Here is a 17,026-nt window from a genome sequence, read left to right as displayed (position 1 = left end):
CCACGCCAGCCAGAACCAGCTGGGCGCGCCCGACCAGTTCACATGCACGACAGATATATGAAATAACATCGTAAATTGGGTCTTACTATTGCTGATCTTTCATCAGAATGTTGATAAAGGTGTCCTTAGTCCTGATGAGTCGTTCAATCCATTCACAATGGCAACTTTCCCTCTTCATTTAGCATAGGTACTGGTCGACTAGCACGGTTCTGTCCAAAGTTAAAAAACTCACAGAACGGAACACGGCAAAACTCCCGAAAAAATTCAAATAATCTGATTAAACTATATTGAAAAAACATACATTAAGATGATATGGTCACATGTATCAAACAAACTTCGAGACGGAGATAGTTTTCATCCGTAACGGCAGCATAACAAAAGACAACTGCACCTCTAAAACGCGCGTTTCAGAGAACCGGAAGTTGTCGGTCACGCTAAAGAAATAGGTCTTATTTCACGTCAGTACAAGATAAACAAAAAATTTCTCCTCTGACGTCTTCTTGACACCCAGAGGAAGACGAATGAAGTGTGTTTCGGGTCATAGGTGGCGTGACCATATATAGGCAGAGCGTTGAAGCGAGCATACACATCTTGCAATCTTCTTCTTGCTCAGGGAAAGTGCTGTCAAATGACTTATGTTTCACTCAGAGACAAAATTGAAACGGTTTTAGAAACCATAGCTTGTTTTCTATCCAATGGTATTAATTATATGCATATAGTAACAGCAATAATTGAATAAGAGGCAGTTTAATCTGTAGAGGAAATTATGCTAATGCGAAAACAGCACCCCCTGTATTCTCAAGAAGGTTAACAATGAGCAATAGTGTTGGCAAAAGCACAAACAAGTCTGTGACCAGGCTCACCAACCACTGACAGCAGAACTCATAACACAAGAGCTTATGAAGGTTGAAGAGCAGTGTCTAAATCCATCTCATTTAGCCTAACAGGAAAATCAATTCTACAAATCCAGAATGAGAGATTATCATATTCTTGTTTTATTGAGTGTTTAGAAGTAGCAACACCAAATGACAGAGCACGGCCCAACACACAGTTCTCCTCAACATCACAATGATATTTCACTGTTCAGCAGTCCTCTAGGCCCATTCCTGCTACACTTGACGCCTGTAGCGGCACACGACAACCATGTTCATTTAATCATGAACTAAAACTTTCAATGCCTTTTCTCAAAGCCTGCAGGTATATTGCTTTATACCTTGTTAATCATTTATAATAAGGACTATAAAAAAAGCTTTTAATAGTATGCATGCTATTTTTTTATAAGTATACATTAACAGACTTAAGTCAGCATCATTATGAAACATTACTAGTCTTCCAATGCATTAACTGCATCATAAGCCATTATACTTGCAGGCTTCATAATATTTACAGTAAACACTACTTTAACATTGACAGGTGTTGGTTGAAAGCAGTACAAGTTGTTCTAAGGATTAGGACAAGAGGAGGAATCTGTGGCGTCGGGATAAACCAGGTGAACCATTCTGTTCACGTCTTACAAACAGTTGGTAAACTATTGAAGAATGGGCCTCGGTCACAGGAAAACTAGGTAACACTCAGAGGCATTGGGTGTCACATATAGGGGGACACCTTTACTGTATACGGTCTCCTCTACTGAGGACAGAGGCATTCCATATTCATTTCATCAAAACTATGAGGAAGATTAATCTCTGTGGAATTAGGGATATTCTATTAATATCCCAAATACATCTAGACAAACCCATGTTCTGACAAACCTGACGTCCTTCACGCCAGTGATCTCGTTTCAATGCTGCAATAGTGAATATTGTCCATTGTCCAAGCTTTTCCAAGGTTAGCCCTTGTTCTTTTTCTTCTTGTCATAGGCAGGTGTGGTCTGCGGGGCAGGGTTAACAGAGGGGGCTCCTAGCTTCTTGGTCTTGGCTTTCCTTACCTTAGCCTTGATGGCCTCAATGTTAATTTTGGCATCTGAGGGAGCTAGGAAAAAAACATGGTAAAAGAAAAATAACATATTAAACAGCTAGGTGTGGCTGTGTGTGTGTCTGTGTTCAGGCAATGCTTCATTTAACCAGGTGAATCCGTTATTTTTTATTTTTTTTAATTTAACCTTTATTTAACCAGGTAGGCTAGTTGAGAACAAGTTCTCATTTGCAACGGCGACCTGGCCAAGATAAAGCATAGCAATTCGACAATTTACATTTGTAAAGTGCTTTTCATTCTAGAAGAATAATTTCAAAGTGCATAAAATCATTTTATTATAAATGAGAATAGAATGTTTCTGAACATCTCTACATTCATATGGAGTATAATATTTGTGCCTAACTTTCTCACTCATTATTATTCACGATTCATTCAGGATTATCCATAATCACAGAAGCATCCACATTATCCATATCATGAAAGCAACAACCAAAGTGTAGGAGGAAGGGTAGGCCAGCTGATAAAGATGAGTCTTATTAAGGCCTGCTTTAAAAAGCCCCAAGACTGTCAGGAAGAGTTTCAAAAGTTGTGTGAGCGGGAGGAGAAGGCCTGGTTGCCTGACTGGTGCAGGGCATGAAGCAGTCTGGCATGGCTTGAAGGAAGTGGGTGGAACGAAGGTAGTTAACAACAATTATTCAAATGTATTCAAACTGTATGTATTATTCAAACTGTACCTTTGTTAGTCTTCTTCATAACAGGTTTCTCCTTAGGAGGAATAAAGGCTCTGTTTCGCTCCTCTTGCCTCTTAGTCAACGCCTCGGCTTGTTTCACCTTGGAAACACAGACACAAGCAGACATAGGTCAAATGGATTTGGCACAGTAAATCCTGTTACATGTCTTTTGAAGGTCATTAGTTTCTCATGCAATGCTATACAAATAGTAACTGGTGCATAGCTATCAAGTCAAGTGATGGTTGTGACACCCAAGGACAAAGCTGTGTCAAGTAACTTCCATGGTTACCACACCCCAGAGTGAAGCGGTGTCAAGTGATATCCATGGTTACCATACCCCTGGGTGAAGCGGTGTAAAGTGATATCCATGGTTACCACACCCCAGGGTGAAGCGGTGTCAAGTGATATCCATGGTTACCACACCCCAGGGTGAAGCGGTGTCAAGTGATATCCATGGTTACCACACCCCAGGGTGAAGCGGTGTCAAGTGATATCCATGGTTACCACACCCCAGGGTGAAGCGGTGTCAAGTGATATCCATGGTTACCTTTATCTCTTCCATCTTCTTCCTCTTCTTAACGCTCTCTCGAAGGAAGAACTCTCCCGTTGCAAGTTCCTTGTCAATCTAGACAACCAGGAAACACAACAAAACAGTGAATCTAGGAACATGGGTGTGAACAAGTCTAGTGATAGGTTTAGTGATGGATGGGTTATATCAAGTAGTTATAGACCAAGTCATCTGTTGATGTTAGGCTCTATGGCTGTTGTATGTTATAGTACAAGGATGAGTAAAAGAGAAGATTGGGAAATTATAAGCAATTTGCGGGCCGGAAAAAGGGCAGTTATAAAATATATTCATAAGATGTTCTCTTGACTTATATAAAAAAAATATATATAAGTGCCCTTTTCCCAGCCCACAAATTGCTTTTGACTTACAAATCGGTTTGGGAAAAAATCTAATCCCAATGTGGGCCTGGGGCCAAAGTTATTACACACCCCTGTTAGAGTATGTGGAAGAGGACTTGTCAATGTCCTGTGTTGTTATCTTGAAACTGAACCTTAAAAAAAATATACATTTTTATTGTACTGTGCTTGCACTTTGCATGCTACGTTTGATGTGCCATCTACGTGAAGATTTGTATACTGGGCTAGCATGTTGTATGACACAGGAACCGATACAAATAACTACATCATCATGCCTGAGTGGTGGTTCTGACCCACTAACCTGGCTCTCAGCCTGCTGCGGGGGCAGGCGGTTCTGACCCACTAACCTGGCTCTCAGGCTGCTGCGGGGGGAGGCGGTTCTGACCCACTAACCTGGCTCTCAGGCTGCTGCGGGGGGAGGCGGTTCTGACCCACTAACCTGGCTCTCAGGCTGCTGCGGTGTCAGGCAGTTCTGACCCACTAACCTGGCTCTCAGGCTGCTGCGGTGTCAGGCAGTTCTGACCCACTAACCTGGCTCTCAGGCTGCTGCGGTGTCAGGCAGTTCTGACCCACTAACCTGGCTCTCAGGCTGCTGCGGTGTCAGGCAGTTCTGACCCACTAACCTGGCTCTCAGGCTGCTGCGGTGTCAGGCAGTTCTGACCCACTAACCTGGCTCTCAGGCTGCTGCGGTGTCAGGCAGTTCTGACCCACTAACCTGGCTCTCAGGCTGCTGCGGTGTCAGGCAGTTCTGACCCACTAACCTGGCTCTCAGGCTGCTGCGGTGTCAGGCAGTTCTGACCCACTAACCTGGCTCTCAGGCTGCTGCGGTGTCAGGCAGTTCTGACCCACTAACCTGGCTCTCAGGCTGCTGCAGTGTCAGGCAGTTCTGACCCACTAACCTGGCTCTTAGGCTGCTGCGGTGTCAGGCAGTTCTGACCCACCAACCTGGCTCTCAGGCTGCTGCGGGGGGAGGCGGTTCTGACCCACTAACCTGGCTCTCAGGCTGCTGCGGGGGGAGGCGGTTCTGACCCACTAACCTGGCTCTCAGGGTGCTGCGGGGGGAAAGGCGTGTACTCCTTCTTTGTCGTCTTTTTCTTAGGCTCCTTGCGCTTGGTCAGGTTCTTGTGTCGGAAATTGGGCAGGAATCTCTCCCAGCTCTGCAGCCGCAGCTCGGGGTCCTTAGACAGCTCGCGCTTGATCATGAGCGTCTGCGGTCGACCCCAATTGAACGGTCGCCAGAGTAAAAAGGGAGAAACATGTTGGAAGAGTTAACTTGTATTATTGAAACTGAGGGAGGTTGAAGTCAGACTACATGCTGGTAACTACATGGCTAAGCTCCAGAAAGGATGCAGTAGTTCAAGCCAGTTGCTTCACTAGAAGGGGCAATCTGCAATTGCTACATCCATTTTTGTGTGTACATGTGTACATATATACACACACATACACCCATTGATTCGTGAAGAGTATAATTCATCAGAACCCCAAATATAAGCTTGTTTTATTACATTGTTTGTAAACAATATCAGTGTAAACAAACACGGTGTAGCCTCAAAAAAAATCTTGAAACTATCATTTTAGTCCTTGTCCACAGTCCTTGCATTCATAGCTGTCTATAAATTTGAGTGGTTACATTTCTCAAAGGCCCATCCCTCAGCCTTTTACCAAAAGAGAGGCGGGGGACCTGTTTTGTTATTGTTTCAACTAAGCATTGCCCCTTTAAATCCCTTGAGCCACAGCATTAAAGGAGCAACACCTCACATTTTAGATTTCTTTGACCGCTTAGAAACACCTAAAATAGCTGAAGTACAGCTTCCTCCCTGACCATCAAAAAAAAACATCCGCTACAAGGACAACTAACAAGTTTTGCATTGCTAAGGTTTTGGCTATTGTTGACAACCTCGTGTACGAGAGCCAATCGGAATAAAGGAATTTGTAAACAACTGGCCAAACACGATAAAAAACTGTAAAATAAAGTTATGACGGATAGAATAAGTCGGTCTGGAGCATGTTGTTCTCAGCTGTCAAGGATCTTCTAACTTCCCCTTTTGGGATCATGGTAAGTTCAAGTCATCTATTCTAAAGGACTCCAGTTCCTTTTGGTGACTTCCTCTGTGGCGTCAACAAAAACCCCACATCCTCTTACATAGAACAGTGTCAGTTACTTTAAGTTTACCACGAACCATGACAAAGTACCACATAGACAACCTTTCTCCTCCTTCTTGGATGTGGAGGAGAAAGGTATCAATTACCTTGATGTTGTAGATGGGGTGGATGTTCTTCATGGTATCCAACACCACTTTCCGTACCTACATTTGGGAAAAATTGTTTTAGCGGATAATAATTGAGTCACTCGGAGAGAGAGAGAACAAAAAAATACAATTGTTGCTCACTCCAGGGAAGTTTAATGTACTTTCCCCCCCCTTTTTGTGATATCCAATTGGTAGTTAGTCTTGTCCCATCGCTGCAACTCCCCTATGGACTCGGGAGAGGCGAAGGTCGAGAGCCATGCATTCTCTGAAACACGACCCTGCCGCACTGCTTCTTGACACATTGCTCGCTTAATCGCGGAAGCCAGCCGCACCAATGTGTCAGAAGAAACACCGTACAGCTGGCGACCGAAGTCAGCTTGCAGGCGCCCGGTCCGCCACAAGGAGTTGCTAGAACGCGATGGGAAAAGGAAATCCCGGCCGTCCAACCCCTCCACTAACCCGGACGACGCTGGGCCAATTGAGCGCTGCCCGGTTACAGCCAGCTGTGACACAGCCTGGGATCGAACCCAGGTCTGTAGACCGCTGTGCCACTCGGGAGGCCCTACTTCAGGTAAGTTGACTGAGAACACATTCTCATTTACAGCAACAACCAGCGGAATAGTAACAGGGGGAGGGAAATGAGTCAATTGGAGGCTGGGGATGATTAGGTGGCCATGATGTTATGAGGGCCAGATTGGGAATTTAGCCAGGACACCGGAGTTCACCCTTACTCTTACAATAACTGCCATGGGATCTTTGGTGACCACAGAGAGTCAGGATACCTGTTTTATGTCCCAATCCGAAAGACTGCACCCTACACAGGGCAATGTCCCCCATCACTGCCCTGGGGCATTGGGAAAAAATGTAAGCCAGAGAAAAGAGTGCCACCTACTGGCCTTTCAACACCACTTCCAGCAGAATCTGGTCTCCCATCCAGGGACCGACCAAGACCAACCCTGCTTAGCTTCCGAGGCAATAGTGATAGTATGCATCTGAAAGGGATTTATTACCATCAATTGCAAAATGTGTACGCCCTAATCTCCCTATGGAGAGGTGGGCCTAAGTCAATTCAATAAATTATTTGTTGCTATTGCAGAAATGGGCACCTGATGAATTCAACAGGCTTATTTCAGTGGTTCCAGTGTGGGGTTAAGGGAGAGAGCAGGGTAGTGTTCAGTAAGGAGAAAGCATTTAGAAACGGAATGAAATGGAGAGGTACTACCTAAAAATGCATTATTGCCTTACTAAATGTTTTGCTATGGTGTACCCTACTGAACATGGCCCTGATAGAGGAAATCAGCGCTCACCTCTTTGAGGCCGTTGAAGGGTCCCAGGGCTGACACAGTGTTCCCCTGCACCATGACGTAGCAATTAGTGAGCAGCTCCAACGCCTGAGGGGGAAACAGGTTAGATAAATGCCTGTAAGAGGGAGGTTGAATGTGTTCCATGGCGAGCAATCTCCATCCACTCACACTCCATGACTGCCGCTAATGCCACCAGTACTACTACTGCTGCTGCTGACAGTACGACTACTGGCAGTACTTCTATGACTGCGACTGCTGACAGTACTGCTACTGACAGTACTACTGCTGCTACTACGACTGCTGACAGTACTGCTACGACTGCTGACAGTACTACTGCTACTGCTACGACTGCTGACAGTACTGCTACGACTGCTGACAGTACTGCTACGACTGCTGACAGTACTGCTACTGACAGTACTACTGCTGCTACTACGACTGCTGACAGTACTGCTACTACTGCTGACTGCTGACAGTACTGCTACGACTGCTGACAGTACTGCTACGATTGCTGACAGTACTACTGCTACGACTGCTGACAGTACTACTGCTACGACTGCTGACAGTACTACTGCTACGACTGCTGACAGTACTACTGCTACGACTGCTGACAGTACTACTGCTACGACTGCTGACAGTACTACTGCTACGACTGCTGACAGTACTACTGCTACGACTGCTGACAGTACTACTGCTACGACTGCTGACAGTACTACTGCTACGACTACTGACAGTACTACTGCTACGACTGCTGACAGTACTACTGCTACGACTGCTGACAGTACTACTGCTACGACTGCTGACAGTACTACTGCTACGACTGCTGACAGTACTGCTACGACTGCTGACAGTACTACTGCTACGACTGCTGACAGTACTACTGCTACGACTACTGACAGTACTACTGCTACGACTGCTGACAGTACTACTGCTACGACTGCTGACAGTACTACTGCTACGACTGCTGACAGTACTACTGCTACGACTACTGACAGTACTACTGCTACGACTACTGACAGTACTACTGCTACGACTACTGACAGTACTACTGCTACTACTGCTGACAGTACTACTGCTACGACTACTGACAGTACTACTGCTACGACTACTGACAGTACTACTGCTACGACTACTGACAGTACTACTGCTACGACTACTGACAGTACTACTGCTACTACTACACCTGCTGACAGTACTGCTGCTACTACGACTCCTGCTGACAGTACTGCTGCTACTACGACTCCTGACAGTACCGCTACTACGACCGCTGACAGTACCGCTACTACGACCGCTGACAGTACCGCTACTACGACCGCTGACAGTACCGCTACTACGACCGCTGACAGTACCGCTACTACGACCGCTGACAGTACCGCTACTACGACCGCTGACAGCACCGCTACTACGACCGCTGACAGTACCGCTACTACGACCGCTGACAGTACCGCTACTACGACCGCTGACAGTACCGCTACTACGACCGCTGACAGTACCGCTACTACGACCGCTGACAGTACTGCTACGACCGCTGACAGTACTGCTACGACCGCTGACAGTACTGCTACGACCGCTGACAGTACTGCTACGACCGCTGACAGTACTGCTACGACCGCTGACAGTACTGCTACGACCGCTGACAGTACTGCTACGACCGCTGACAGTACTGCTACGACCGCTGACAGTACTGCTACGACCGCTGACAGTACTGCTACGACCGCTGACAGTACTGCTACGACCGCTGACAGTACTGCTACGACCGCTGACAGTACTGCTACGACCGCTGACAGTACTGCTACGACCGCTGACAGTACTGCTACGACCGCTGACAGTACTGCTACGACCGCTGACAGTACTGCTACGACCGCTGACAGTACTGCTACGACCGCTGACAGTACTGCTACGACCGCTGACGGCCGCTGCGCTAAAATGTTTATTCTATTCTACCGAGCCATTTACATTATGTTTGTATTCTGATCTTTTATTATTATTGTTGTTGCACTATCATGAAGGAACCTGCAAGTAAGCATTTCATTGGACGCTGTATACCACGTGTATCCTGTGCTGTATACCACGTGTATCCTGTGCTGTATACCACGTGTATCCTGTGCTGTATACCACGTGTATCCTGTGCTGTATACCACGTGTATCCTGTGCTGTATACCACGTGTATCCTGTGCTGTATACCACGTGTATCCTGTGCTGTATACCACGTGTATCCTGTACAGAAGACTAACAAAACTTTAAACTTCTTACTGCACAATGCAAAATCATGTCATACTCTCCATATCCCCGTACAAGAGTAAAAATACTTACTTTGAAAAAGTGCTTTTACTTTTAGATTTTTTTTGCAAATTCTCCAGCTATATACTGTCGTCATTTTTCCTTCTACTTATTTTAATTCAATATTTTTGTTGTTGTAGCACTGTTCAGATGAGAGCTTGCAAGTAAATGTATACCCCCTGTGCATCCGACAAATAAACTGTGATTTGATTAGCTGACTGATTCTGACACGTTGGGAGGTGTTAATAACACTATGCTGCCACCTAGTGATGCTAACATCTAAACACAACACTACAACACAAATGTGTCCATTTGAACGCTCTCCCTGGCTGCACGGTTGAACAAGACCCACCTTGAGTGTAGATCCTTTAGGTCCGATGAGTCTCTGCCTCCTCTTCACAAACCGTTCTCTGGTTCTGACCAGCGTGCCAATTTTGATGATGTCACACGCCATGTCATCCTCCAAAATACGCACGGCCTAAAGGCGGAAGACAGAAGAAAACATCGACCAAATGAAGATAATTGTAGTGGTTTCTTTCTTGGGGGTAAGTATAAAGTTTTGACTATTCTTCCACACTATCAGGATCATTGTAGGAAGTTCAACTATGAATTGATGAACAAGAGAGCATGCCTACCTGCTCAAATGGCACACTTCTGGCCAAGAGCTTGATGAGGTCCCGTGCCCTTACAACGGCATATGGGTCAAAGGTCTTTTTGGTGGTGCAAACCGTGATGCTGCCCTCGATCAAATCCAGGGTGGCCTTGATGTGCTGTTGATGAGAAAGAAAAGCAGAACATCAATGTTTCGGACAATTTAAAGGCCGTGTGCCTAAATCTAGGAGGATCATTCATCCTCACATGGCTACATATTTGCATGTTCACAAACACCTATACATGGGCTGATAAGAATGGATCAACTCGTCAACATGTAACATTATTCTTAAAGCTGGAACCCTTAATGGTGAAACTACCTCGTCACTTTGTGATCTTACAACAAAGAAATTACTGCAAACAACAAAAACGCCCCCCCCCTGAGACATCATTGCACAGTCCAGTGGAGGCTGCTGATGGGAGGACAGCTCATAATGGCTGGAACAGAGTGAATGGAATCACATGGAACCCATGTGTTTGATACTATTCCAATCCAGCCATTACCACAAGCTCATTCTTCCCAATTAAGGTGCCACCAACCTCCTGTGTTGCACACGCTATAGAACAGCAGAATACGTACTGTAATCGTTTTATTTTACCACCGCTCGACACACCTCTCCTCTGTTTCATCCTCAAAACAAAAACACGAAGATAGGTGCTGGTCCAGACAGTGGCACCACAGACAGAATAATGAGACAGATATTTCACCAGATGTATAAATGTGAAGCATCCGGTCTAGGGTGGGCGGTATACCATATTTCATGATATACCGGTATTGATGCAGGGACTGGTTTGGGTTTTTACTTTTACCTTATATACCGAATGTTTGGTTTGTTAAATGTGATACGCCATGTGTAATGTCAATTTTTATAATTTACTTCGCTACTTGAGTCATCTCTCTCCACTTTCTCTCCGTGCCACTTTCCACACAGACCTAGCCACGCCCCCTGTCACTCAAGGAGCGCATTTGATGTTCCTCAACCACGAGACACTTGCAACAATGTTGATGACAACAATGCTGTTTTCACTTTGCTTCTTAATAATAATCCACTAACGTTCTATAATGACACTATTAGTTTGTATTTCTTACATCCGCAAACAGCTAGTTTGTCTTTTCTTAGCAAGTTGCCCTAAATCTTGTGAGACAGTAAATGTTAGCCACTAATGCTAATAAAAGGTACTGAGTATTTTATTTTACCAGATAAGTTGCCTGAGAACACGTTCTCATTGACAGCAACGACCTGGGGAATAGTTACAGGGGAGAGAGGGATGAATGAGCCAATTGTAAGCTGGGGATGATTAGGTGACCGTGATAGTATGAGGGACAGCTTAGGAATTTAGCCAGGACACCAGGGTTAACACCCCTACTCTTACGATAAGTGCCATGGGATCTTTAATGACCTCAGAGAGTCAGTACACCCGTTTTAACATCCCATCCGAAAGACGGCACCCTACACATCGGGATATTTTTTTTATACCAGAGGAAAGAGTGCCTCTTACTGGCCGTCCAACACTACTTCCAGCAGCATGTGGTCTCCCATCCAGGGACTGACCAGGACCAACCCTGCTTAGCTTCAGCAACAAACCTGCAGTGGGATGCAGGGTGGTATGCTGCTGGCAGGAGCAAAAGTAGCTAGCTAATACAGCCTGATAACACCAGTGATGGTGTAGACCTAATTCAGCATGTTGTTTGTGCAACAGTATCTTCTAAATCAAAGAGGAATATGCAAAGCAAGAATATGTTAGCTACATGAAGTAGCTAGGAGAAAACATACAATGTAGCCAAAGCTTATAGGGTCCCCTAGGAAACACTTAACAATTTAGTTCCTACCCTGTCACAATAACACCACCCCGGGCATTTTCATTTGTTGTCATCTCAAAAAACACTGTATTCAAAGTGCCCACTATTATATTCTAACTATAGAATTAGAATAGTCATTCTATTTCCATGATTCCAACAGTTTTGCTCTAATTCGCAAGTCACATCGCAACTGAAACATTTGGTTAAAAATACATCCTAGATTATTTGCCCATATCGCGCAGCCCTATGTGGCAGTGTGGAAATTCTCTCAATTGAGCAGTGGTGTAAAGTACTTAAGTAGAAATACTTTCAAGTACTACTTAAGTAGTTTTTTTGGTATCTGCACTTTACTATTTTTATTATTGACACCTTACTTTAACACATTCCTAAACAAAATACAGTACTTTTTACTCCATACATTATCCCTGCCACCTACAAGTACTCGTTACATTTTGAATGCTTAGCAGGACAGGAAAATGGTCCAATTCACGCACTTGTCAAGAGAACATCCCTGGTCATCTACTGCCTCTGATCTGGAGGTCTCACTAAACACAAATGCTTTGTAAATTATGTCTGAGTGTTGGAGGGTGCCCCTGGCTATCCATACATTTAAAAAGAAGAAAAAAAAGAAATGGTGCCACCGGGTTTGCTTAATATAAGGAATTTGAAACTATTTATACTTTTGATACATAAGTACATTTGATCAATTACATTTCCTTTTGATACGTATATTTAAAACCAAATCCTTTTAGACTTTTACTCAAGTAGTATTTTACTGGGTGACTCACTTTTACCCGAGTCATTTTCTATTAACGTATCTTTACTTTTACTCAAGTATGACAATTGGGTCGTTTTTCCACCACTGCAATTGAGTCCAGGAAATGCAGAAATGATAAAAGTGATGAAATTTTTGGTTGAAGTTGAATTGAACAGTATAAAACAATCAGAATGGAGAAAGACTCATTGAAATCACTTATAATGTATGCTTTGCCACCATAGGATCACTTACTACTCAAAACAAATGTAGAACTTTTATTAGTCAAAAACTAAAAACACCTTCACATACTGTCACACCGTCTATTTTTTTTTTAAATACCGTGATATAATATTTTGGCCATATTGCCCAGCCCTAGTTGCTACTCACTACCAAATATGGTGATGAGAGGAAGCCCACTGCCTGGCAGTGGGAAACGATGGAGCGAGATGGATTTTGGCCGACATTCTGATAATTTTCTACTGTTCCTACATCATTTTAAAAACGTTTTAATTATATACAGCCATTGACTCTGGAATAGACCATATAACTGCCTCGTGGGCTTAGTTCAACTGCTCATCAGAGCCCAAAATACATGTTTATACTCCAATAAACAATGGAGACACTATAGCCTCGAGACATTGTTAAAGCTCTAACTTTTATCTCATGGATGGTTAAGTCTTTGCATTCATAGCTGTCTATGAATTTGAATGGCTACATTTGTCCAGCAACGTCCCTCAGTTTTTAACCAATCCCATATCAGGGTGGTCGCTTTGTTATTATTTCAACTGCATATTTCCCCTTTAATTGGCTCAACTTACTGAATCGCCTAATGCTTTTTGCACCAGTGGCCAGCATTCTTTCAGGTATGCCTCTCTGTACTTGGGAAAGAGAGTGGCGAAACTGCTCTCCTCCAGTAGACCTTTGGGGTTGTCATCTTTTGTGAATGCTGGCTCCTTCCATCCATCGGGAACAGTGAAGAGTTGAGATTCATCCACTGAAAATACAACAAGATTAGAAGCTAGGATATAATACACCTAACGTTATAACTAGCTACCTAACTAGGTATGTCAATTAGCCACATTGCATGCACGTTTTCCCATACAAGTTCTTTCACTGAGAACAAATTGGTAGCAGTCTTCAAGCAGTGCTCATACTAGCACCATAAATAAGCATGAGGCCGGGCGCAAGCTCCACAAATCAAGGGGTATCAGGCTTCTGCTCAGATACATGTATCCAGAAACGTGGACTATTATTAAGAAAGAATGACATGTGTTTCTGATACTAGACATTATCGTTGTAATACCTTGGTTTGTATTCTTTTTCGATTTCTTCCCCGACTGCGTTTCACTCACGCTTCCTTCTTTAGTGGAGGACGCCATCTTTGTTGTGCCGGAAATACAGACCGGAACTGCGTAGTTTGGAACTAAAATGAGGGTTGCATTCAAAATTGCAGCGTTGCATTACGTGCTAAGAGCGTTCTTGAAACTATATTCCAATGTGTAAGAGTCTTTGCAGCATTGTGCCACAACAACCTTTTCGATCCTTACAATATTTGCTATTATTTATCTATCCTTCATATTGATTTGTCGTACCTATCACTACATTATTGGAGCGGCAGGTAGCCTAGAGCGTTGGGCCAGTAACCGAAAGGTTGCTAGATCGAATCCCCGAGCTGACAAGGTAAACATCAGTCGTTCTGCCCCTGAACAAGGCAGTAACCCACTGTTCATAGGCCGTCGTAAATAATAACTTGTTCTTAGCTGACTTGCCTAGTTAAATTACAACAATTTATAATAACACCCCATTATATCACTACATTATATAAATAACAATTTATGACAGTGTATTTCATGTTCAGGTGGTTTGATAACTTCGCTTCGTTGGCTAATTGGCAGCTGTTTAGCCATAATCAGTAGATTTTTGACCAACCTGGCGATACCTTCGTTCTCATTTCGGAAGTCACTGGTGTCTACAGAACTCCTATAGCTAGTTGCATTGAAATAGCTGTAGAAAATGCTCCATTATTAAATACAGTTTTGCTCCATGAAGTGATAAAACAATTTATACGCCGCCATCTTAAGTGTCTTTGTGCAAGATTTTGGCTATTAAAAGGTAGTTTCGCGAACCATTGCTAACTAGCGTTAGCACATTGCCTGGAAGTGTATGGGAATAGCTAGCATGTTAGCTACCCCCATAGATGTCAATGCATTGTGCTTATGCCTAGAAGTATATGGGAATAGCTAGAATGCTAGCTTCCCCCATAGACGTCAAGTCATTGTGCTAATGCTAGTAAGCAACTTTCTTCAAACTGCATATTTATTGGAGTTGCGGCAAGTGCCTCTGCTAAACGAATATAGGGGAAACACTTCGGTATAATTAATTAAATTGGCTTGAACAACAATATAAATGCAACAATTTCAAAGATTTTACTAAGTTAGTTCATTTAAGGAAATCAGTCAATCGAAATTAATAAATTAGGCCCCTCATCTATGACTGGGTAGGGATGCAGTCATGGGCCTTGGAGGGCATAGGCCCACCCACTAGGGAGTCAGGCCCAGCCAATCACGAGTTTTTCCCCACATAGGCCTTATTACAGACAGAAATACTTCCCAGCCCGGTAAGGTCTACACTTGTATTCGGCACGTTACAAATCCAGTTTGATTTGATGTCTGAGTGTTGCAGTGGCTATCCGTATTTTTTTTTTATTGCCATTTGGTTTATATAAGGAATTTGAATTATTTACACTTGTACATTTTTGCAATTACATGTACTTTTGATACTTAAGTATATTTAAAAGCAAATACTTTTACTCTAGTATTTCACTGGGTGACTTTCACTTGAGTAATTTTCTATACAAAAGGTATATGTACTTTTATGCAAGTATGATAATTAAGTACTTTTTCCACCACGGCACACCATTCAGGTGGATGTATTATCTTGGCAATGGAGAAATGCTCACTAACAGGGACATACACAAATTTGTACTCAACATTTGAGAGAAATAAGCTTTCTGTGTGTATGGCCAATTTGCGATTTTTATTTATTTCACCTCATGAAACCAACACTATACATGTTGCATTTATATTTTGGTTTAGTGTAGTTAGTCATTTGATATATTGGCAAGTGGTTTGGGTGTGCCCGTCACAATTTGTCGACTGAGGTTGCCTACCACCAATAGCATTAGTAGCCACCGTACACCTACTGGTGGCATTTAATGTTAATCGCTCATTTTGGCAATATTTACTTAGTGAAGACATCTGAACAAAATATATTGAATGAAACCCTGATAATACTCAGGACAAGAGGAAAAAGAGATGTGGTTCCATGTGTTTATTGAGGCCTTGCTCTCTCATAATTCATTATAGCCTTTATTGCGCTCACACCAAGCAGTGTCAACATCAAGACGCCCATGGTTCCTCCCACGACGTAGATTATTGTCAAAGCCTCATCCCCTGCAAGGAAACAGACACATACTGAATTATAGCTACACTTTGTAAGGGTGATGTGTATGCTTCCATACAGCCGTCACGCCTTAAGCTAGCGTAAAGCAGAGGCAGCAATTTTTGTAATACCATTTAAAATGTTGATACATCCTTACATTTAACTTGGAACTTGCCAGGTCTTCTCAACTCCCATCTCTAGTTGCAGGTGAAACGTTGGAATTTAGAAAATGCTCTGTTATCAAATTACATTTTTACCTCATGAAGTAATAGAACAGGATACCTTTTGCATCTTTGATATTTTAAGTAGAAATTGTGCGCCAATATTTAATTTTAAAAAGACAAAGTTCCCATTAATATTGACCACATGTAAAATGTAATTAAATCTGATTTCTAAAAAAAAAAAAAAAAAAAAAAGACTTGCTATTGCCAAAATTCGGCTTTTTGGTATGTCCCATCTAGGAAGATTTTACCCGACTTAGGACCAACAAGTTTTCACCATCATAGTTATTTTTGCTGCTTTGACTAAGTCATTTCTGAAGAGTTATTTATTTCATCTGATTAGTGATGCATTAAGAAAAAAACTTGTCCCTCATTTTAAGGTCAAACCTGTTATGTGAACTGAACTCACATTTTAATATCATGAAACCTTTCTATTTAAAAAAAATAATTCAAAAGACATCTTAGTCAAATCATAATGTAAAAGCTGGTTCTACTCTTCTTGGCCATTTTATGGTGTTTCGTGGTGGAAAACTGAGCGGGTTGAGCATAACATGTTAACCCTGTTATCCATATACAGGCTAGACATTTTTTAACAGTTACATTTGTTGTTGTTGTAAAGCTTGCATTCAATTGTCCCTCCGTGTTGCATACAACAAACTTCCATCCCTTAGAATACGTGGACAAATACAAATACCTGGGTGTCTGGTTAGACTGGAAACTCTCCTTCCAGACTCATTAAGCATCTCCAATCCAAAA

At 43.0% G+C, this 17,026-nt stretch overlaps 2 protein-coding genes across 2 annotated transcripts in view; both read right to left on the bottom strand.

The window, feature by feature from the left end:
• Positions 1–972: 972 nt before the first annotated feature.
• krr1 (KRR1 small subunit processome component homolog) lies at positions 973–14,021 on the bottom strand. Its single transcript, XM_055905478.1, has 10 exons — positions 13,912–14,021; positions 13,427–13,602; positions 10,035–10,169; positions 9,752–9,877; positions 7,126–7,209; positions 5,819–5,875; positions 4,607–4,777; positions 3,193–3,270; positions 2,649–2,745; positions 973–1,971 (listed from the first exon to the last, which is right to left on the bottom strand). The coding sequence occupies exons 1-10, from the start codon at positions 13,985–13,987 to the stop codon at positions 1,829–1,831; spliced, it is 1,143 nt and encodes a 380-aa protein (XP_055761453.1). The 5' UTR covers positions 13,988–14,021; the 3' UTR covers positions 973–1,828.
• A 1,909-nt stretch (positions 14,022–15,930) lies between these two features.
• The window catches only part of LOC129838658 (uncharacterized), a gene marked incomplete in the record, with an annotated part of 13,112 nt that continues 12,016 nt past the window's right edge, over positions 15,931–17,026 (bottom strand). The window contains 1 exon segment of the mRNA XM_055905779.1: positions 15,931–16,060. Within this exon segment, the coding sequence (XP_055761754.1) occupies positions 15,939–16,060 (122 nt within the window).

The sequence above is a fragment of the Salvelinus fontinalis genome, chromosome 39, assembly GCF_029448725.1.
Source record: "Salvelinus fontinalis isolate EN_2023a chromosome 39, ASM2944872v1, whole genome shotgun sequence".
NCBI lineage: Eukaryota > Metazoa > Chordata > Actinopteri > Salmoniformes > Salmonidae > Salvelinus > Salvelinus fontinalis.
Note: the sequence above shows the minus strand (reverse complement) of the source record. Positions and strands in the feature narration are given on the sequence as shown.